The sequence below is a fragment of the Carcharodon carcharias genome, chromosome 18 (assembly GCF_017639515.1).
Source record: "Carcharodon carcharias isolate sCarCar2 chromosome 18, sCarCar2.pri, whole genome shotgun sequence".
NCBI lineage: Eukaryota > Metazoa > Chordata > Chondrichthyes > Lamniformes > Lamnidae > Carcharodon > Carcharodon carcharias.
The window spans coordinates 71,739,428-71,762,191 of NC_054484.1; the positions used below are offsets into that span (position 1 = coordinate 71,739,428).

Below are 22,764 nucleotides of genomic sequence, written 5' to 3' on the forward strand. Positions count from 1 at the left end.
TTTAAGTACCCTTCTTAAAGTAATTCTTTGGCTCTGAAGCACTTTGGAAAATCCTGGGAATGGGAAAAGAGCAGACTCCTGTTGGCCAGCCTGGGTTATGAAATGCAGATGGCCTTTGTCTGAAACAATTCCTTGATGGTCAGTGGTGTAATGAGGAATTTGAATTCATATGTTACTAAAAAGCAAGTTCATTTCTTTCTTTGACAATCTTATTTTCAAGTCAAATAGCAATGTAAACTGAAAGTCATCTTTCAGGAACCAGGATCACCTTCAAGTCAGATTTTAAATGCATTTCAATAACTTTCAAATTAGACATCATGCTATAAAATTGGAAATTATGCAATGATAAAGTAGCAGTGAATTTGTCCGTGGAGCAACTTTTGACAGCTAGCACATCCCCAGGCTGAAGGCAGCTAGACAACCTGGAAAATCTCCCTCCCTCAGTTGAAGCATGACACAGAAAAACTTGGTCCACTGGTTACAATAGTGATCAAAACTGCTAATGAAAGGAGATTGATAGTAGAATGAAGGATCCACTCATAAAATTCTTTATATTGACCCTCTATTGACATTATAATTTAATGTGTTTATATTTTAAAGATTATATTCATTGGGAAGCTCAATCAGAGTAACATGCATAAAATTCAAATCTTCAGTGAAAGACTAAAAATAGAATTTAACACTATTTTCTTGAATTATATTGGACTATTTTGCAGAACAAACCCATTTCTTTAATGAATAGCAGATTAAACCCTTTTAGTAATATGTGAATTCAAATTTCTCATTACACCACTGACTATCAAAGAATTGTTTCAGACCGGGGTGGTGGGGAGGAGGGGGGGGGGGGGGGGGGGGGGGGGGGTTAATTTAAACAGTACTAATTTGCCCTTTAGAGAAGTAAATCTGTCATCCTTACCAGGTCTGGCCTACATGTGACTCCAGATCTACAGCAATAGGTTGACCCTTAACTGCCCTCTGAAATGACTGAACAAGCCACTCAGTTCTAGGGCAATTCGCAATGCTGGCAATGCCTACATCACATGAGAGAATAAAGGAATTCCTCCTCTCACCACCTGTCCATAAACAGAAAAGGTGTTTTTGATTTGCTTTCTCCTTTATATGAAGTAGGATATTTCCCAACCCTTCTGTTTTGGTGTGATCCAATTTTCTATCTATAACCCCACAGCAATATGGGAATAAGGTGAACTCAAAAGAGTTAATTTGCACAAATTCAAAACGTGGGAGGAGGGTCGCAACATTGCCTCCTTTCCATTCATATAGTAAAAGAGGGATAGAGAAAATAAAGATTTAGAGTGCAGAGACCACAGAGTAAAGAAACATTGTTTCACATGAGTTTCAGAGTCCAGAATCAAAGTCCAATGAGATATTCCTTCACTGAGGTCCATGAGCTGAAAACCGATTCTGGATAATTCACTTTTCCGGTGGTGTTGACTTCACGTGATGAGATAGTCATGCAGAGATGAATGAGTCTTGAAGGTGATGGTACAGAATTTCCAGAAGATGGTGAAAAGGCAGGCAGAGACTTTGCTGTTCCGCAAGACAATATTATTGGTTCCACAGCCAGAAACCCATGTTGCATGACTCCCACCCTATACATTGTCTTTGACAAAGGACGTGTATCCCTCATCTGGGTCCCCGAGATCTTTAAATATTCAGAACCATTAAGAATTAAAAGGAAGGTTGTCGGGCCCTTTGTCTTAGCAGAAGAGCAGACTCCCATTGGCCAGCCTGGGTTATGAAATGCAGATGGCCTTCGTACAACTCTTTGAATTGGTCCGTGCAGCCCACAGGGGGTCGTTAGTGGGTCTTCAGGGATAACGATGTGTGAGTTTCCTCAATACTGCCAGGTAGCTTCTTTTGTTTAAGGTCACAAACAGACATATATTCAGCCATTTTAGGTCTTTGTCCAGCAAAGCAATGAGCATATCTCTATATGTTTTATTTAACAAAGATACTGGTTGAGGTCTTGGTCCCTCACAGAATATATGAAGTTAATCTACTACAGTAAATTCCACCGTTTGCGATTTCTTCGTTCACATTTTTACTTTGTACACAGCATCACCCATCGCGTGAGCAATATTCATTTATCCATGTTTTTTTCTCTCCCTCTCTCTTCTTTCCTCAGGGAGATTGCAGCCATGACAGAGCAGAGACTGGAATGGTTCCAGTTGGAAGTGCAGCCCAAACGAAGGGATTAACTCAAATTACTGGGTCCAGAGCTGCAATAACAGCTCTATTCAATACTAAATTTTCACCAATGTATTGCTCTGAGGCTCCCCCATCTGTCCTATACAGATATTGCACCACAGTTTTCCTGAAGAGTCCAGTACTGTCATCGCTTCGCTAATTGAGTCCCTTCAAAAAGCATGTTCCCCGTTCGTGATTTCGCCATTTGCGAGATTTCATGGAAATGTAACCCCAGCGAATGGCAAGACTTTACCGTATTAAAACTTGTTAAGCATGGACTGGTTTAGACCTTTGAGAGAGCTATTTGTTTCATCCAAGTTGATCCGTCCAGAAATATCCATTGCAGCATCCAATTGGTCTTTCATACCATTTACTATCTTATTTAATTTTCTCCATGCCCACTTTTTCGCAACTCCATATTTAAATTTCATTAATCGGGCTTTTACTTCTATACTGTAATAGCCTCAAGGACACAAATGATATACTCTGACTATGCCCATGGAGCACTTTCTCCGCTTGTCCTCTCTGACCTCTCAATAGTCTTTGAAACCGTTAAGTGCCCTGCCAATGCTGCTCCTTCATTTCTAGTTGGTGGGACTTCCCTCTCTTGGTTCCTCTTTTATCATTGTAGCCAGGCTGGCTAAACTACACAGACAGATCACGTACTGATTTTTATTCTACTGTTTTGGCTGCACAGTTCAACATTTTATGGGTTTTGTTCATTGCTGCTTTGATGGACACTTTTAATGTCAGGTCAGCTCAGACCATCTAAGTCCTTTTTAACATCATCCGTAGCTGTGATGTGAGTCAGGGCTTGGAGTTATGAGGAAGGACCGGAGTGACTTAGACTTCTCAGTATTCAAAAGGAGGTGAACAACAACTTGTATTTATCTAATGTCTTCAATGTACAAAAAGGTCACAAGAAGCTTCCTTCACAGAGGTATAATCAGAATCAAGTGCTCGTCAAACCAATTTTTCTTTGTGCAATTCTTTATAATTACTATAACTACATTTCAACTGTCATTTTACATATTTCCTTATATATTTTCATCCGCCTTTGGCAGCATCGGTAAACTTAACCATTTTAATTGAGTTTTTTAATCCATATCCTTGCTATAAATTAGCAATAGTAGTGTTCACAACATTGATCTCTGGGACTATTTAGTTAGTATTTCCACCCACCCTAACATAGATCCTCTACTAAGTATCTAAGTATGTTGGGTGGTAAAAGTACAAAATAATCAGCAATTTGCATTTAAATATCGCACCTTTAACATAGGAAAACATCACTAAGTGTTTCATAGGAGCAAAACAAGACAAGCAAATTTAAACCAAGCCAAAAAAGGGAATATTAGGATTGGAGATTACAGGTTTGGTCAAAGACGTAAGTCTTAAAGGGGATTGGGAATCTTAAAGGGGGAGACAAGGTTTAAGGAAGGAATTCTAGAGCTTAAGGCCTAAATGACTGATGACACTGTCGTCAATGGTGAGGCAAAGGAATGGAGGAGACACAAAGTCCAGACAGGATTGAAGGAGACAGAGTATTGAAGACTGGAGGAGGTTCCAGAGATAAGTAGAGGTGAGGCCATAGTGGGATTTGAACATGAGGATGAGAATTTTTAAATTGAGGTGTTGGTGGACTGGGAGTCAATGTATGTCAAAGAAAAGCAGGGGTTAAAAAAGTGAGTGAGACTTGGGTGTGGGTTAGAATACAGGCAGACTTTTAGATGAGCTCAAGTTTATGGAGGGTGGAAGATGTGAGGCCACCCAGGAGAATGTTGGAATAATCAAGTTTAGAGGCAAAGATCTGGATGAGGGTTTCAGCAGCAGATAAGCTGAAGACTGGGACAGAAATGGGTAACGTTATGGAAGGTGGAAGTAAGCAGTCTTTGTGATGAAGAAAATATAAAACCAGAAGCTTACATGGTGTGTGGCATGCTTATTCTGGATTGGGTATGCATACTTTATCTGGCAAGAAAACTACAGCTGATTCCCTACACAGCCCAGGGTTAAAATGCAAGCATGGTCCAATTGACATAATAAAAATCCAATTTCAATTACTTCACGAGGCTCCTATTCGCAGCCAGCGAGCACCTCAGTCACTTAACTACAGTCAGTAGTTAAAACAGCGGGACTCCATCAAGGATCGGGTAATAAGGCACAACACTTTATGCTATTCCCGTTGGGTGGGGTGTATTAAAAGTGACCTCAAACTACAGAAAATATGGGCGAGTGAGCCATCAAAATCACCTCCGCAATAAGCCATAAAAAATCTTTAAATACTGTTCATAAATTGTAGCAAATAAAAGTGAATATTGTTGGGTTATGTAAATGATGTATTGAATAGTGTCAGACTTTATGGGGTGGTGGTGGGGGGGGGGGAGATGTGGTGTAAAGGGTTAAATATGTAACTAGCAGACTACATCAGTCATTTAAAATCACATGACAGAGCCTACTGATGGATGGTTGTGTGTGAAACCTTGTACTATGTATTGTTAGATGAATGCTTAATAAAAGGTAAAGTTTAGCAACAGCCTTGCCTTCAGCAGTCTTTATTGATTCTAACCAAGGATATCTAAACTAAGACCCACAACAATGATAATAGATGCTGGCAGTGGTAAAGACAATTGAAAAAGCACCAAGTAAAAATCTCAGCAAGACAAAAATCAGAAGGAAAATGTCCAGTGACTAAAAAAGCAGCAATGAAAGCAACTACGAGCAAAGGGCAGTGCAACAAGAATCATCAACAGAACTCGAAGAAAGGCTAAAGTGAAGAAAAGCCATAGGGAAAATCTTGTCCTTACCAGAGTGCTTCAAACACGTGGACGGCCCCGGATCAAGCAGAGTAGCAGCAGTACTGGCATCGTAGGTTTACCAGGTACAGAACTGCTTCGGAACTAGCAGAAAGCCTAGCAAGGGACAGGTCAGTATTCTTCTCTAACCCATAAGTAGCAGTGCGGACAACATAATGGTCAGACGAGGCATAAAATGAAGGCACGGTGACATACAAAGATGTTATAAAAGTTTTTGGTATATATTTCTGCCTTAGAAGGAACACAATCATAGAAGGATGAAGTTCATTAGATGTACTGAAAGACCAGGAAAGAGCTAATTTCCTTCATTAATGATTTATATCAACTAGCTGAGATATGCAAGTATGGAGCCCTAAAAGATGAACGAATTCAGGATTGCATTATTGTAGGAGTCTTAGAGGAGACTTTCAGATTTTCTACAGTTGAGGGAGGATATAACGCTACCAAAAGCTGTGCAGTTAACAAATCGGACAGAAGCAAAAACTGTATTTATTTGCAGTGACAGAGATTTCATGGAGAAAAATGGCTGACAGTGCAGTTTGTAGGGCACAGAAGTGGCAGTGCACCTAGTCAAAAACAGCGAAAGAGTGAAGAGGGCATGGTAGCCATCATTACTCCAGTGTTCTCAGTGTGGCGGGAAAAGGCTGCATCGGCATGAAGAGTATCCTGCAAAAAACACAGAGTGCCATGCCTGTAAGGTGAGAGGTGTTTTAAAGCTGTATGCTGCAGCAAAAAGCTCTTAACTCAGAAATTTAAAGAGAAGCCAATTAAAACGAGTAGCATTCAGGAAATTGAAGATGCAAAAGACAATGAAGTGCCATGCCTAGGGGAAATTACAGGATCTCATGGGACCCATTGGAACACAGATATTAATCAACGGGCATAAAAAACTTCAAATTAGACACTGGGGCAAGAGTTTCAGTTCTTTCAGACATAGAACAGTGGCGGAAGCAAGATTTCCTCCAGCCATTGACCATACAACTCTGCGGTTCAGGAGGCCATTCAACTGAAGGTCAAGGGGCAGTCGACTGCTAAACTTCAATACAAAGGAAGAGAAAAATCAGAGAAACATTGTATGTGATCCAAGAGCTTTCACCATTAAGCAGGGAAGCTTGTACATATCTACAACTTGCTACAAAGTAGAAGAATTGGGAAGCCAAGCCAAACCAGAAGAATTCAAGACAGAATTTCCAAACTCAGGAGGTCTTGAGAAACTAAAAACAGCCTATCATATCACATTGAGACCAGATGCCACACCAGGGTGCTTGTTCACTCCAAGGAAAGCAGGAAATTGAGTCAATGCTGTATCAGGGAGTCACCTCACCTGTATCGAAACCTACAAGTTGGTGTTTAGGCACGGTTCCAGTACCAAAACTAAATAGCTCACTGCAAATCTGTATCAACCTGAAACAATTAAACAAAGCTGTGAAAAGGGAGATCCAACAAATGGAATCTGTGGATGAGAGTCTGGCGAAGCTAACAAAAAAGCAGAATTTTTACCAAACTAGATGCATGCAGTGGCTTTTGGAAACTACTTTTGGATAAGGAATCCAACTACTGACAGCATTCATCATACTGTTTGGGAGATATTGCTTCAATCAACTACCCTTTGGATTACATCAGCACCAGAAATTGTTCAAAGGATGATGGCAAGCATTCTGGAAGGATTCGAAAGAGTCACCAGTCACATGGATGACATCCTGATCCAAGGTCCACTACATCAGAGCATGATGCCAGAGTAGAAGCAGCATTGCGATGCTTGCAAGAAGCAGGACTAATAATGAGTTCTCGCAACCAACCATCAAATTTCTGGGGCACATAGTTGACACATCAGGGCCGATCCTGAAAAATACCAAGGCAATCAAAGAATTTCCACCACCTTACAATGTCAGAGTTTCAGCACTTCATGGGAATGGCAAATCAAATAGAAAAGTTCTTACCTAATCTGACACATGTGAATGACCCACTGCATCAATTGCTTAGGCAAGACCAAGCATGGTGTTGGGAAGAAAAACAAATTTTGTTCAAAGGAATAAGATGCTTAGTTCACCAGACATATTGGATCCAGAACTGCCTATGATGCAACATTGACTAAACTAGGAGCAGTACTCTTTCAGATTCAGATGGTAAACACAGATGAGTGTACTTGTTTCTCTGATTTTTCTCTTCCTTTCTACTGAAGTTTAGCAGTCATTTATCCCTTAACCTTCAGTTGATCATTTACTGAAATGTAGCAAAGATACACTGTAATTGAAGTAGTATTGGCAGCCACATGAGCTTGTGAGAAGTTTGCCGATTATGTCTTAGCCCTGAAGTTTACCATTGAGACAGACCACAAACCATTCATTACACTATTAAATGCTCAAGAATTAGCAACGATACCACCAAGAGTGCCGAGATTTTGTTTGAGGTCAGAGATTCAATGCTACCACCAAGTATGTCAAAGGAAAACAACAAACTTCATTGGATGCATTGTTACACATTGCTGTTGAATAGCCTGAACAAGAGGAGATAAATTTTGTCCAAGATGTGGAGTCCTTTACTTCACTGACCAAAAAATTTAAACTAGCACGAACAGACACTAAATGAAATTCAAAAGGCACAAAAAGCAGGTGAAGAATGTGCTCAAATTTGGCAATACAGCATCAAAAGATGACCAGAACATGTTCCACATAATCTCATCTATATACTTTGAGCAACAGAGACATGTTGTGGATGACTTGTTGATTTCTGATGAGAGATTGGTCATACCTAGAGTCGTCAGACTCAAGATCCTTCAGATATTCACCAGGGACACCTGGCATTACAAAGTGTCATGCTAGAGCGTGAAATTCTGTTTGGTGGCCAGGGATCTCAAAACCATTAGAAGAAATGATTTCAAACTGCATCACTGTGCAACCCATCACCACGAGCAAAGAGTACCACTGATGATATCCTCCTTTCCTTTCAGACTCTGGGAATGTCTCAGAATGGATTGTTTTGCACTCAAAGGAAAGACATTCCTCACAGTTGTTGACTATTACTCCAGATGAATTGAGGTTAAACATTTGCATGATCCCACCTTGGAAGCTGTCGTCACTAAAAGAAATTTTTGCCATGCACGGCATTCCAAATGTGGTCATTTCAGACAACAGCCCACAGGTTGCCAACAAACGTTTTAAGCAGTTCATAGAAACCTACGGGTGTATCCACACAGCTAGCTCAGCTAGATAAAAGCAAAACACTGTGGATGCTGGAAATCTGAAACAAAAACAAAAATTGCTGGAAAAACTCAGCAGGTCTGACAGCATCTGTGGAGAGAAAGGCAGAGGTAACTTTGCGAGTCCGTATGACTCTTCTTCAGAGCTCTGAAGAGTTCTGAAGAAGTCATATGACTCAAAACATTAACTCTGTCTTTATCTCCAGAGATGCTGTCAGACCTGCCGAGCCTTTCCAGCAATTTTGATTTAGCTCAGCCAGATACCCATAAGCTAAAAATAGAGAGGCCGAAGGAGGAGTTTTTTTTAATGCATTTAAGGGATGAGTGTGTCACTGGCTAGGCCAGCATTTATTGTCCATCCCTAACTGCCCTTGAGAAGGTGGTGGGGAGCTGCCTTCTTGAACTGCTGCAGTCCATGTGGTGTAGGTCCTCTCTATAGCTCTGTGGGTGAGAGTTTGAGGATTTTGACCCAGCGACAATGAAGGAACAGCAATATATTTCCAAGTCAGAATGATGAATGGATTGGACAGGAACTTCCAAATGGTGGTGTTCCCATCTATCTGCTGCCCTTCTAGATGGTAGTGGTCATGGATTTGGAAGATGCTGCCTATGGACCTTGGTGAGTTCCTGCAGTGCATCTTGTAGATGGTACACACTGCTGCCACAGTGTGTCGGTGTTGAAGGGAGTGAATGTTTGTGGAAGGGGGGCCAATCAAGCAGGCTGCTATGTCCTGGACAGTGTTAAGCTTCTTGAGTGTTGTTGGAGTTGCACTCGTCCAGGCAAGTGGAGAGTATTCCATCACATTCCTGACTTGCGCCTTGTAGATGGTGGACAGGCTTTGGGGAGTCAGGAGGCAAGCTACTCACCGCAGGATTCCTAGCCTCTGACCTGCTCTCGTAGAGGCAATATTTATACAGTTTCTGATGCCTGAGGACTCAACTTCCTGCTCTTCTGCACACACTTATGCCATCCTTCAAGGTAGCAGGTATAGAGAGAGTAAGGGAGAAAGAGGATAAGTATCATGCATATCAAAAAAGAAACAATAATCAATAACAGAGTACATAATTTACCAGAACTCCAAGCAGGGGAGTCAGTAAGAACTTGTGACCAAAACCCCAAGGCCAGGTTTTGGAAAGGAAACAGTACATCCGAGATCTTATTTTGTGGAGTTTGAAAGTGGAATAGTGAGAAGAAACAGAAGTGCACTCATTTCTGCAAGACGATGGCCTTCAATGGAATGGACCAGTCACCCAGAAGATCAGGAAAATGACCTGAACAGCGATCTGGAAGTCTCTGATGATCATTACTACTCTACTGAGTTCGAGAGACAGAGAACAAGGAGAACTTGAAACCTCTACATCCTCTTAGAGAGAGTTGAGAACAAGATCGGGGAGATTGGTGAAACAACCACAACGGTTATCGCTGAGAACCAGAGATGAAGGCAGAGACTCCGGGTATTGGGGTGGGGGGGGAGCAGTGCGGTGTGGTGGGAAGATGTAAGATAATGTAAATAATGTATTGAATAGAGTCAGAGACTTGGGAGGAGGGGGGAGATGAGGGGGTATGTAAATGATTAATATTAAATTTATAAGTAGACAATCTACATCAGTGATGTAAGATCACATGACAACAGTGGGATGGTTCTGTGTGAAGCCCCACACTAAGCCTTGTCTTGTATGCAATGAGGAGAATGTTTAATAAAAAGTTTACCTCGCCTCCAGCAGTCTCCATCGATCCTTACCAAGAACAACCTAAGCTAAGACCCATATTGCAGATAACAGAAATATTAACTGTTAGCGCATGCTGAATACTATTAGCAGTTCTCAACCATGTACCTCAAATGGTACATGATGTGTCTGAGTATTTAGCTGTCATTCTCTGATATATGGCAAGTGTCCTATTGCTACCTCTGCCTTTTTATACTGCAAGGGTAAATCTGTCAACAATGGATAACTTGTATAGTATTGCTGTGGTTACCTTATAGTTTTCAGTGACTACATAGAATCACAAAAAGGATTATTCTTGATTGATGACAGTCTTAGAGAAAGCAGATTATTTTTCCTTAGTACAAACAGAGGATCAAGAGAAGATACATTTTCAGTATTTAAAACAATTAGGGGATAAACCAAATAGATGCTAGAAGACCTTTCATTGCAGTACACTGATTAGGGGAGACAAGCTGAAATGGAGGAAATCACTGCCATAATGAGAAATGGTATTTTTTCCTTGTGGGTTTTTTTAAACTGGTTTCTGGAATGAATTATCTCCCACTGCAGTGGGTGTTGAATGAGCAATTACAACGAAAAAAGAGAAATCTGAGGGGTTGCAATGAGTATGAAGTGTTAGGGTGTGTGGTGAAACAAATAATGAGTCCTCTGAACACTAGGTTAATAACTGCTGCATGCGATTTAGCATTCAAACATTATAAAGAAGAGAACTACAGTCTGGCACAAATAAATGGGAGTAGAACAATGCTGGTGCTGGAAAGGAAAGGGTTAATATACAACAGCTATAAGTTAATTAGTAGTGGATTCAATAATCTTAAATACATTAGACTGTTTCACACAGGCTGGCAGCTTCAATTTTAATAAGTCTCATTAGTTTTTGACAGAGCTGGAAAGTGAAAAGCTTCAGGACAGCAGCACAACCCATCTAAGACAAAGAGGTTTCATTACGCACACTGTGCATCAAATGCTTTCACACTTGCTGCCTGGGCTTCCCTGTTTGTTTTACTAGAGGCAGATACAGAGGTGGGGGAAAGTATGGGGAGGAGACGTGCAGATACAATTATAAAGGGAATTGGGAAATCAGAAGGTTGAAGGTTTCTCTCAACCTAAAACGCCTATTTTGCCCATTGGAAGACTCTGTTTGGAATACTTGGATCTCAGGACTCTACAGACATGGTGACAGTAAATACATTCACGGAATTACTTAAATTTTATTTTCTACTTACTTTGCGGTTAATGAGAATTGCATTGCGAAATTAATTTATGAAAAAAGAAAACAATTAATTCTGGCATTCTGTAATGCAGTTTCAAATTAAATTTAAGTAAAATATTAAATTAATTCTGACATGTATTATGCTTTTCAAAAATTATTTATGACTATTTAATTAAAGTTGCAGAGTGCTATTGGAGGCATTAAAAACAATTCTAACATTGTGATTTGAGGTCCGTATGAAACAAACCTTGTTTTTCAGATGCAATTTCCTACATTCTGCCTCTTGGTATCATTTAGAAAACTTCAATATCATTCCTCCTGTGCCTATGTCCAAATCATTTATCTAAATGGGAAGTAAAATAGGTTCCAGAATATAAAAGCCAGAAAGTACTGGAAATGCTTAACAAATATGGCAGCATTTGCGGATAGAGAAATCAAGTTAAGGTTTCAGGTCAATCACTTTTTATCAGAACCGGTTTTGATGAAAGGTCACTTAAATGTTAATTCTGTTTCTTTCTACACAGATGTTGCCAGACCTGCTGAGTATTTCCAGCATTTTAGTATTTATTTCAGATTTCCAGCATCCAGTGTATTTTGCTTTTGTATTAAGTTTCAGCACAGGTCCCTGAGGCACATCATTACCTACTTTCTGCCAATTCAGAAACATTCATGCATCTCATTTTGCTGCTTTCTGTCTCCAGACATCTCTCTACCCATATGGTTACACAAATCTCCTATGAACGCCTTATAATCACAGATTCTCTTTATTTATACATGGATATCCTCAAAAATAATCAGTTAAATTAATCAAGCATTACCCATCCTCGGCAAACCCATGCTTACTGTTTCTTTTAGCCCACATTTTTCCAATTGTTAACCAATGCATCCCATATTTAATAATAGGCAGATAGTGGTATTGTCACTGGACTTGTATTCCAGAGATCCAGGTTCAAATCCCACCATGGCAGATAGTGAAATTTGAATTGAATAAAAATCTGGAATTAAAAGTCTAATGACCATGAAACCATTGCTGATTCTCATAAAAACCCATCTGGTTCACTAATGTCCTTTAGGGAAAGAAATCTGCCATCCTTAACTGGACCCCAGACCCATAGCAATGTGGTTGACTCTCGAACAAGGGCAATTAGGGATGGGCAATAAATGCTGGCCTAGCCAGCGATGCCCACATCCCATGAATGAATTTTTAAAAATTAATGAACTGTAGAACTTTACCCTCAACCAATGTATCACTGGCCTAGAATTTCCTGCATTATTCCCTTCCCTCTCCTTGAACATTTCTTGTTACATTTCTCTCCAGCCCTTTAGTTCAATTCTCATTTCCAATTTACAGTTATTCCTCTGTTATTCCTTCCCTAAATCAGTTCCAGTTTTCTGACATGCAAATCATCTGGGCCTGGCGACTCTGCTGTTTTTAAACCCCATTAAATTTATAAGTATAGTTTCCTTTTGAATGTTTATCTCCTGTAGTAGGTCTCCCATATACTTCTCAGGTACCCTCTAGGTCCTACTTTCATCATTCTCTTAAAAATAGAGGGAAGTTTTGAAAAAAAAAAACACCTCTGTTAGTTCCCCCTCTCAAGTAGCAGATGGTTTGCTTGTGGTCTCATCTAGCCATTTTGTTCTTATTATGTGCTTAGGAAAGCTTTTATTTCCTTTTAGATGGTTACCAGTCTTATTGCATTGCTTCCTCTCAGGCTTTCATATTTGGCCTGCCTTCCTTTTACTTGCCCTATATGTTTCTCAAAGATAATTTTATATTATTCCCTTATAATGATTATATATCTTATTTTTGCTTCTGTCTCTAATTTCATTGAACTTAAGCTATTGAAGCACTCTTTTACTCATTGTTGAAATGCATTTAACCTGCAATGGTATAAAAGCATCAGGCTGAAATAAAATGCTATTAAATGTGATGATTTATGTATTTTCAAAGTGTCATTAAACTGATATATAAACCAAAAAAAAGGTAGCAGGGAAGGAAAATAAAAGGAAGAAATAATTTGCTTTTGTGTAGAGCCTCTGATATTCACACAACACCCTAAAATGCTTCAGATTCAACGAAGTACTTCTGAAACGTTGGACTGGATTTCACTGGTGGGGCTATTGCTCCATTATAAGTTGGTTGCAAACCGACCAACTTAAAAAAAAGGCCACCCCGCGGCAACACCACACCGCCAGCGGCTTGAATGAGAGAAGAGTGGGACATCTGTCCCTCAGGGACAGGAAGTGCCACCCTCAAGAGCTGCCAGCTAATCAGATTGGCCAGCAGCACAAGCAGTCCCAGCAGCACCAGAACTCAGTAGTGGATGATGCCGGAACTGCAAGCAGGCCCATAGAGAACATTGATGGTGCCATGGCTGGTAAGTGCCCAGGCTTCTTGGATGCGAAGGGATTGGGCACTAAGGGAGGGTGGTGAGGCTGGTGCAAAAGCAGACTCCCTACTCTTGCCCACACCAACTACATTATGGTGTGGGCAGCATAATATTCTAGTCAATGGCTTGTTAACAAGCTCAATTGCCTGTTAGTGATTTTTTTTTACAAAATGGCTGGCCAGCTGCAGATTTCGGTACTCGCCTACCTACCGTATTAATGGAAACCGGCGTGTTAACGTTGGGTTTGTGATATACAGTCATCATGCCGGATTTTACACATGTGCAGCAATCCCAATTTGCAAATGTAAAATCCAGCCATAATCAATTTGTCTTGGAGCCAATCTGCACAAAGCAAAATCCTGCAAATAACAATTTAAATGGCCAGATAAATCTGATTTTATGATGTTGGTTAAGGGATAAGTTTTGGCCAGGACAATATGAAGACTCAGTTAATGCCATGGGATATTTTATTTCCATCCGAGAAGACAGACAGGGGCTCGGTTTAATCTAGGTTGGCATCTCACTTCAGCGCCCTCTCAGTACTACTCAGAGTGTCAGTCTAGATTACATGCTCATCTCTGGAATCCACATCCTTCTAACTAGAGGTGAGTGCTACCACAGAGCCAAGACTTACACATGAGTGCTCATCAATCTACCTATAGAGTTGTAAATTTCACTTCCCATGGGCTCAATGTGTCATCTACAAAACAAATCACATAAGTTAAACACTTGAAAACCAGCAGCAGGTGAGAGTCCAGTATTAAAGATGCATTTAAGTTGCAAGCTGCATGCCTTATACAAACACACCATTTCAATAATGAGGAATGTTTCCACTAATGCAAAAGTTATTTTTATTTCACTGCATGGTTTAGTCACACTTACTTTCCAACACCAGGATATGTTCTCAATTGATTGGAGTTTTGTTGAAGAGCACAATGCAAAACATTAGTCTATTACAATAAAGGATTCCTTTTGCCCTACCTCTCTAGCTGCTCTCTCCCCAGCCTGCACAGCACCTTCCATGTATCCACTCCACTCGGTGGCTGTCTCAGTGCCAGCAAAGTATATCTTCTGAAATGGCTGTCTCAGGATTCTTTAAAGACAAAAATATTCATCAACATGTTTAGAATATTGAACACAACTGAAATGAATCAATGGAAATATGTACGTCTACATGTGAAACTAGTCAGCACCAACCATACAACTATATTTGTATCTATAAATATAAAAACTGGTGCCAATTTTGTGCATGTTTTTCCATTCTATGCTCCTCCAGGGAAGAATGGAACATCATTCAATTTTTTGGCACCCACACAGTTGAGAAAAGCCATTTGAGCCATCTTAATTCATGTTTCCAGAACAACTGTACACTCCTCCCACTGAAGTATCAATTTTTTTCTTAAGTGAATCCAAGCATTTTGCTTCCACAGTTCTACCACAGAAGTATCACAGGTAGAATTCCAGATTTTCACTCTGTATGAAGAACTTCCTGAGAGCTTTAGTCCTAAAGCTCTCTTACTAGTTTCAACCTGTGTCCACTTATGCTAACAAAAACAGAAAATGCTGGAAATTCTCAGCAGGTCAGGCAGCATCTGTGGAGAGAAACACATTTTCATCAGAACCCTGATTAAAGGTCATCGACCTGAAACGTTAAATCTATTTTTCTCTCTACTGATGCTGCCTGACCTGCTGAGTACTTCCAACATTTTCTGTTTTTATTTCAAATTCCCAGCATCTACAGTATTTTACCTTTCCAATTATGCTAATCTGTTTATTTTAAAACTAGTATTCTAGATTAATCTTTTTCCGTATTTGCCGTCATAAATAAATTTTATAAAGAATGATCAACTCTCAAATGCCTCCCATCCAAGCTAAAAACCTATCTTTTCAGACTTTCCTCTTGATTTAGGCTCCTGACGCTAGAGACCAACTGTCTGACTCTAGAGTCTGTACTGCCTCCAGTTTTTGAATGTCTCCCATGTTTCTTGATGATCCGAACAGGACACTTTAAGCAGCCATCCATCCAGCCAGGCTGGAGCACTGAACAGCCTCAGCACCTGAGTGCCTCAGGATGTAAGCGTCATGGGAGCTGCCAGGGTACCTTGCATAGACATGCAGAATTTGCATCCCCTGTGGTCACGCACTATCTGCATGTTCATGGAGAGGAATCTCTTCGTAATGAAGGCTCCCGGCTCATCCATTAGTGCCTTGATGGCCATATGTGTGCATTTGATGGCACCCTGGATACAGGGAACCCAGCAATCGCTGCAAAGCTTCTGGCTCGCTCATCCTGGCTGGCTTCAGCCATACGGAAATGAATGAAAGCCAATACCCACCTGAACAGAGCTTCTGTCACTAGTTTGTCGCAACTGTGGATAGCTGCTTGGGAGACTCCACAAAGATTCCCCACTGAGACCTGGAAAGAGTTGGAGGCATAGGAGTTTAGGGCCACCGTGACCTTCAGAGCCATTGGCATGGGGTGTCCATCCACACAGTCTGACCTGATCTCAAGCCTGACCCTCTGACAAATGGAGGTCACTGCCTCCCTTGAGAGTCAGAGCCTCCTTCAGCACTGCACCTCAGACGTATTGAGGTAGCTGCATCGCCACCTGTAAACCCTGGCAGCAGGATAGTGGCGTCTTCTGCGGCCCCTTCCGCCTTGGCCTTCTTGTTGGCCCTGCGCCCCTTACGCCTGCACCTGTCCTCCCACAGGTCACTCCTCTGGAGGCTGAATAGGGACACCTGGCCTCCTCCCCGTTCTGACCCTCTCTTCCTCCTCAGAGAAGGTGCCTCCAGCAGAGACCACAATGCTCATTACCAGGATAAAGGAAGGCTGTCTGATTCCTGGAAGGCCCCACCCAGTGTGAATTCTCCGGGGGCCTGAAAGACAATACTGAGTCCTGAACTGAAGCATCTAAATATCCTGATTGCAGCACTGGAGCGAAATGAAGCTGTCCTGTTCCCAGAAGCAAGCAGCTTCAAGTGATAACCAAAACTATTCACTATTCACTTTGTGAAGCCCACTGACCCCTCTTATCCTGGATGAGGTTTTGCAAATTGTGGCCTGCCCATTTTGTCCATGCAATGGCCTGAAAATTGTGGCCTGTCCATTTTGTTCATGCAATGGCCTGAAAATCGCATGGGCTATGTAAACTCATAGTCAACTGTTCTCTCAAAAGGGCCTTAACTGGCCATTTAATTAATGGTGGCTGCGCCTCAGTCTTCATTGCGTGCCAGCCCAGCAAACTGTCGCACATGCGCGTGTTGGCACTGGTCTGGCATCAACACGCTTTATTTCATGTATGGACATGTCAGGCACACGTCTGCATGCCAAGGGTAAAACTCTGCCCTATATGTAGTTCAACATTCAATTGGTTTTGTTACCTACTGCTCCACAGTGGTTGGATATGTTAAACATCGAGTGTACTAGAACACCAGGGGCAGGATTTTTCAGGTGGCAGAGCTTCTTGCCTCAGCACGTGAAGAGTCACCAGGGAATGCATCCCTGCCAATACTGGCTGCTCCACAGCTATTTAGCTGCTCAGCAGAGTAATCTGCGGAGGAAGTCTTGCCTCAGAGAGCTGTTGGCCAATCCAATTGGGGAGCAGCTCTGTAGTCCCAGCAATGCCAGGTTCAAGCGGTGGCCACTGCTTGGACTACACGCAGTTCCCAAAGAACAGAAACTAATGGAAATCAGTCTTCAGGTAGGTCTGGGATATAGGCAGGGCCTGGCTGGCGGCCCCCCCGCAGGCTTGCTTCCGATAGGCACAAGGGGACCCCGAAAGGAGATCTCCCCTCCTCCTCCCCCTCACTTGTCCGACACCAGCTTGCCCAGTTAAAAACTAACAGGCTACCCACCTGGCACGGGCCTCCCCTACTGAAAGTAAAATAGCCACAGGGATGGAATAAGGCCGTTAAGTGACCATTACCTACCCATTTAAGGGCTTCAATAGGCCCAAGGGTGGGTGGGCCATCTTGACACCTCCACTGCCCCCTGTAAAATGGGAGACAGGTCAGGGTGGGCAGGTAGGTAGCAGGCAGACCACACGCTGCATTTTACCCGCCAGCCAGGGACTGTAAAACTCTGCCCCAGGTTTCTTTCAAACTTATCCTTACCTATTTCAACTCCATGTACAAAGCATTTGTGTCATTTATTTTCCTTCAAGTCGCATCATATCAGGTATAATACCAAAATACAGCTTAAAGTTCCACCCATCTGCTTTAGCCCAATAATGAACCTTAGTTCTGATCTTCTCACTGCCTATAATGAAGATGTCCAGATGAATGGAGCAATTCAAAAATAAGACATGCACTGCTGCTTATTAAATTGATGTAACTGGGCACAACATTCTAAAGAACACATCACCAACAGAAAAAACAAGGGCATTGTTTGGACAATATACAGCCTTTTGAACTGATCCATTGACATTTCAGCAAGTGTTACTGACTCCTCTGACTATTATGGAGAAGCAGGATTTCACTCTGCAGAATGGCAATAAACCTGAACAAATGCTCCATGTAAGAATGTTGATTAAATTAGCAATGTTTTGCTCTATAAGGCCTAATCTGAATCCATTCACACTTCAGCAAATGTTTAACTGATGGAGATAATAAAATTATTGCACATACTTGCCATACTGAGTCAGAATTCCTGGAGGGAAATACGCAGTGTAACATCCACCTGAATACTGCTCTTCACACCAGTTCTTCTCTTCATAATGAATGGGCTAGACAAAAATACAAAGACAAAAAACACACAATTTTCTGATATATTACACTTTTTTATTTGAAGTCTGTAATCCTTGATAGTGGATACAGATCTTTGATGGCATGCTTTCCAACAGACAGATACTCTAAGAACACATGAACCAAGAAACCTGGAAGGGATCTGCAGAGAACATCAGTGGCAAATGAAGTGCAGGAATGCTGGCAAACAACTAGATGACCAGTGTTCTGTACTTGGACAGTATTATGAGGAAATGCCATCCAGTAATAGTATGTATGGAAAAGTACAGGGACACCCAGCTGCCACTAAATCTCTGCCATCACTTAGCAAAGCTGGGGCCAAAAGTGACGAGCCTACATCAATGGAGATGGCTATCACTGATGCAAGTATGTGGGATTGTTGTGGGAACAGATAATGGTTGCTGTAAACTATTAAGCTCAGCATTCGGCTTATCAGCTATCCAACGTTGTTACTCTCTCAATTAATAGGGCACTTAGGATGAATACATGGCTTACGCTTACGCAAGTTCACAAAGTACAAGGGCTGGACAAAATATGTTTAACAAATATACCATGTGCACTCAATTATCTTGTACACTAAACTATTTTACTTCCAATAAGCTGGATTTTGTTCTGAGCATCGAATGAACTGCACTTACACTTGCCCACAGACTTTCAATGGGATTTTGCACTATAACTTACTGTGAATTAGAGAGTCAAAAGAGTACAGCATCTTTTACAGGGCATGTGGAATCTTTGTGCACAGGGAAAGCCACTGTGTATCTTTTACCTAATCAGATTGAAGAATCATTAATGAGCAGTGCAGGGTCTGAACCAGGAAGCATCAATTAGAATACTTAATTCAATATCAAATCAGTTTCAGAAAGCAAAATAAAGAGGGAAAGAAAGATGGAATTACATTAGAGGAAAAAAGCTATTTTTAAAAAAAATCTCCAACAACAATTCAAATTTTTCCCAGCATTTGTTGTCCATCCCTGATTGTTCTTCAACTGAAGGACTTGCTAGGCCATTTCAGAAGACAGCTAGAGAGTCAACCACATTGTGGTGGATCTAGAGTCACATGTAGGCCAGACCAGATAAGGATGGCAGATTTCCTTCCCTGAAGGACATCAGTGAAGCAGATGGATTTTTATGACAATCAATAATAGTTCCATGGTCACCATTACTGAGACTGGCTTTCAATTCCAGATTTTTATTAATTTAATTCAAATTCCATTAGGTCCCATTGTGGGATTTGAACTCAAATCCCCAGAGCATTAGCTTGGGCTCTAGATTACTAGTCCAGTGACATAACCACTAAGGCAACAGCTTCCCTTTTACACTTGTAAAAACTAATTTTCAGTGCCAGAAAAGTTGTTTGGTCATTAAGACTGATTGTGCTGTTAAAAATTCACTTACACTGGAAAAGGCAAATCAAGTCCTTTTTCTGGCAAATTTAATAGGTTCTTAATTACAAGTATAGCAACTTCGCACTGTTCCATGTATTTCAAAGCCTCTTGGCAAGATATTTTTATTCTGTAGCTTTTGGAGGAGCAGGGTAATTCAGGCATCAATTTCTGATTTCAGCAGTTAACAGTGATATTAGCCTCATTATTATTTCTACAGCAAAATCTGAGCCAATATTATCCTGTGGTTTGAATTTTCTTGTGCCACCCAACAGGCCTAATCGCGTGAAACATTGCTTTAGCACCCCAAGTATCTTCTGTGACAGCGCTCTGGTCTACCTCTGGGTCTCTTTTGCTAGGGTACATGAGTTGTGCAGATGCATTGTCCATCACATTTACAACATATAGTCCACAAGGACACTATTACAAGGCTTGCTGGCAATGAGTAGCCTCATTAACTGATGGCACAATGTACTGATATTGATTTTCCCTCCTTGTCCTTCTTAACCTGTCTACAGTCTTTGACAGAGTTGACCACATCATTCTCTTCCAATAACTCTCCACTGTCTTCCAGCTTGTTGGGACTGCACCTGGTTCCACTCATATCTATCTAAACATAAGCTGAGAATCACTTGCAATAGCTTCTCTTCCTGCTCCCACACTATTACCTCTGGTGTCTCCCAAATATTTATCCTTGGCCCCCTCCTATTTCTCATCCACATTTTGTTCCTCGGCAACAACATCCAAAAGCATAGCATTTGCTTTCACATGTTTGTCGACGACATCCAACTCTACCTCCCTCACCACCATCTCTCACGACTCCTCTACTGTTACCAAATTATCTACCATCTGGGACTAGATGATCAAAAGGTTCCTCTAATTACTGTAAGGATTATTACTCTAAGGACTGAAGCCATTGTTTTTGGTTCCCACTCCAAACTCTGTTCCCTTTCTAATAACTCCATCTCTCCCCATGGCAACAGTGTGAGATCAAACCAGACTGTTCATAACCTTGGTGTGATATTTGTCTCAGATGAGCTTTGAATCTCATACTCCTGCATCATCACTAAGACTGCCTATTTCCACCTCCATAACATCACCCAACTTCACTCCTGCATCAGTTCATCTGCTGCTGAAACCTCATGCATACCTCTGGACTAGTCTATTCCAATGCACTCCTGACTGATCTCTCACATTCTACCCTCTATAACTAGGTCATCCAAAACTCTGCTGCCTGTCTTAACTTGCATCAAGTCCTGTTAAACCATCATGCCTGTATTCGCTGACCGACAGTGGCTCCCGGTGTCAAACAATGTCTTGCTTTTAAAATTCTCATTTTTCCATTACCTCACCCATCCCCACCTCTAATCTGCTCCAGCCCTGCAACATCCAAAATATCTGTGCCTCTCTAAATCTGGCCTCTTGTGTATCCTCAATTTAAATTGCTGGTGGCTGTGCTTTCAGTTGCCTAGGCCCCAAGCTCAGGAATTCCCTCCTTAAAGTTTTTCGCCTCTATCTCACTTTAAGACACTTCTTAAAAGCTACCTCTTTGACCAAGCTTTCGGTCATCTGACCTAATATCTCCTTAAGTGGCTTGGTGTCATACTTTATTTGATAATGCTTCTATAAAGCGCTTTGGGACATTTCATTACGTTAGAGGTGGTATATATAAATACAAGCTGTTGTTGTGTAACTTTGTACTTTTGCTCAAGTTCCCTGGTCAATTCCTGACTGGGTGTATTTGCATGGTTGACAGTTGCATATGCGTAATTCAGCTGAGATTGCAGCAAAGGCTCACCTTAGCCGTGGATCCTGCTCACCAGGTCTAGGCCTGTGTCTATTGTCTCTCAGGGGCCTTGTTTGAGGTGAAACATTAGTCCCCCAAATAGTTGGTCACCACAGGTGACGAGAAGGGAGCTCACTGACTGGGAATTTCTCAACCCTGGCCTGAAATCAGTTTAGAAGCTGGTACTTAGAAGGCAGCGTGGCTTCTTTCTTCTGGCCAATGGGCAAGACATCCACTTTGAAATCAAGATGTGCATCCTATCCTTAATCCTGGGAGATTTTGTCTTGGTTACTTGATTGTTCAATCACCTTTTAGCCCTTCCTGCCAAGTCAAGAGTGAACTCATCATATGATGATGAGGGCCAGTTACACTGCTGCTCTAACTCTCCTGTAACTCTTTCTGAGTTACACTGCCGCTCTGACTCTCCTGTAACTCTTTCGAGTACAAACACGTTTCCATCTGTTTTCCAGATGAAGTTACATTGTTTCATAGTTTGCCATTGTGAGATTTGAACTCTTGATCTTGGGGTTACAAACCCAGTACCATAACCACTTGGCTATTTAGGCCAAGCCCTGACTCTCCTGTATTTACACTCACAAAGCAGTCTGACTAAGCTGAGAATGATAAGCGTGATTGTTGTCAGGATCATCTGAGACAGGTGGAAGCGAAGTCGTTGTGAGCCTGAACATTGTGGAGAATTCCAATTACAATTTCAGCAGTTGGATATGATTTTGTGAAGCTACTTCTTTTTGACATTCTGCCTGCACAAAAAATGTGCAGGGGGAGTTCATTGAATTTAAATATAGGCATACACCAGACAGATGCTAGCAGCACTAAGGCTACAATTCAATTACCCATCTGCCCAGGACACAACTTCAGTGGAAGTGGAGCAACCGTGCCAGGGGCAAGAGTGTATGCAATTTCGGCCTCCCCTCCATCAGTTAGCTCAGTTGGCTGAGTTTTTCCAGGTATTTTTATTTTTGTTTTGGATTTCCAGCATCTGCAGTTTTTTGTTTTTATCTTAGTGTTTAATTGACTGCCACTTCTCTTCAAGGAATGCCCACCTTGAAGAAGTATTGCTCTTCTCTCCAATATTTCGCCTCTTTTCTATTTTTCCTTAGCTCTATTGAAGATATGGACTCGAAACGTTATTTGTGTTCCTCTCCGCAGATGCTGTCAGACCTGCTGTGATTTTCCAGGCGTTTTTATTTTTGTTTTGGATTTCCAGCATCCGCAGTTTTTTGCTTTTAGCTCAGTTGGCTATTGTGTGGTGCAGTACAATGCCAACTGTAC

The 22,764-nt window shown here is 41.4% G+C and overlaps 1 protein-coding gene across 2 annotated transcripts in view; it reads right to left on the reverse strand.

Annotated features, from left to right (window-relative positions):
- mao (monoamine oxidase) overlaps positions 1 to 22,764 on the reverse strand; it is a 384,518-nt gene that overhangs the window by 11,481 nt on the left and 350,273 nt on the right. The window contains exons 12-14 of one of the 2 annotated variants that reach the window (XM_041211761.1): positions 18,184 to 18,281; positions 14,536 to 14,647; positions 9,097 to 9,192 (exon numbers count right to left, since the gene is read on the reverse strand). In XM_041211761.1, coding sequence (XP_041067695.1) covers positions 9,157 to 9,192; positions 14,536 to 14,647; positions 18,184 to 18,281 — 246 coding nt within the window. In that variant the 3' untranslated portion in view covers positions 9,097 to 9,156. Of the gene's footprint in view, positions 1 to 9,096; positions 9,193 to 14,535; positions 14,648 to 18,183; positions 18,282 to 22,764 lie in introns of those variants that run through there. The other variant, XM_041211760.1, reaches the window with a different exon arrangement.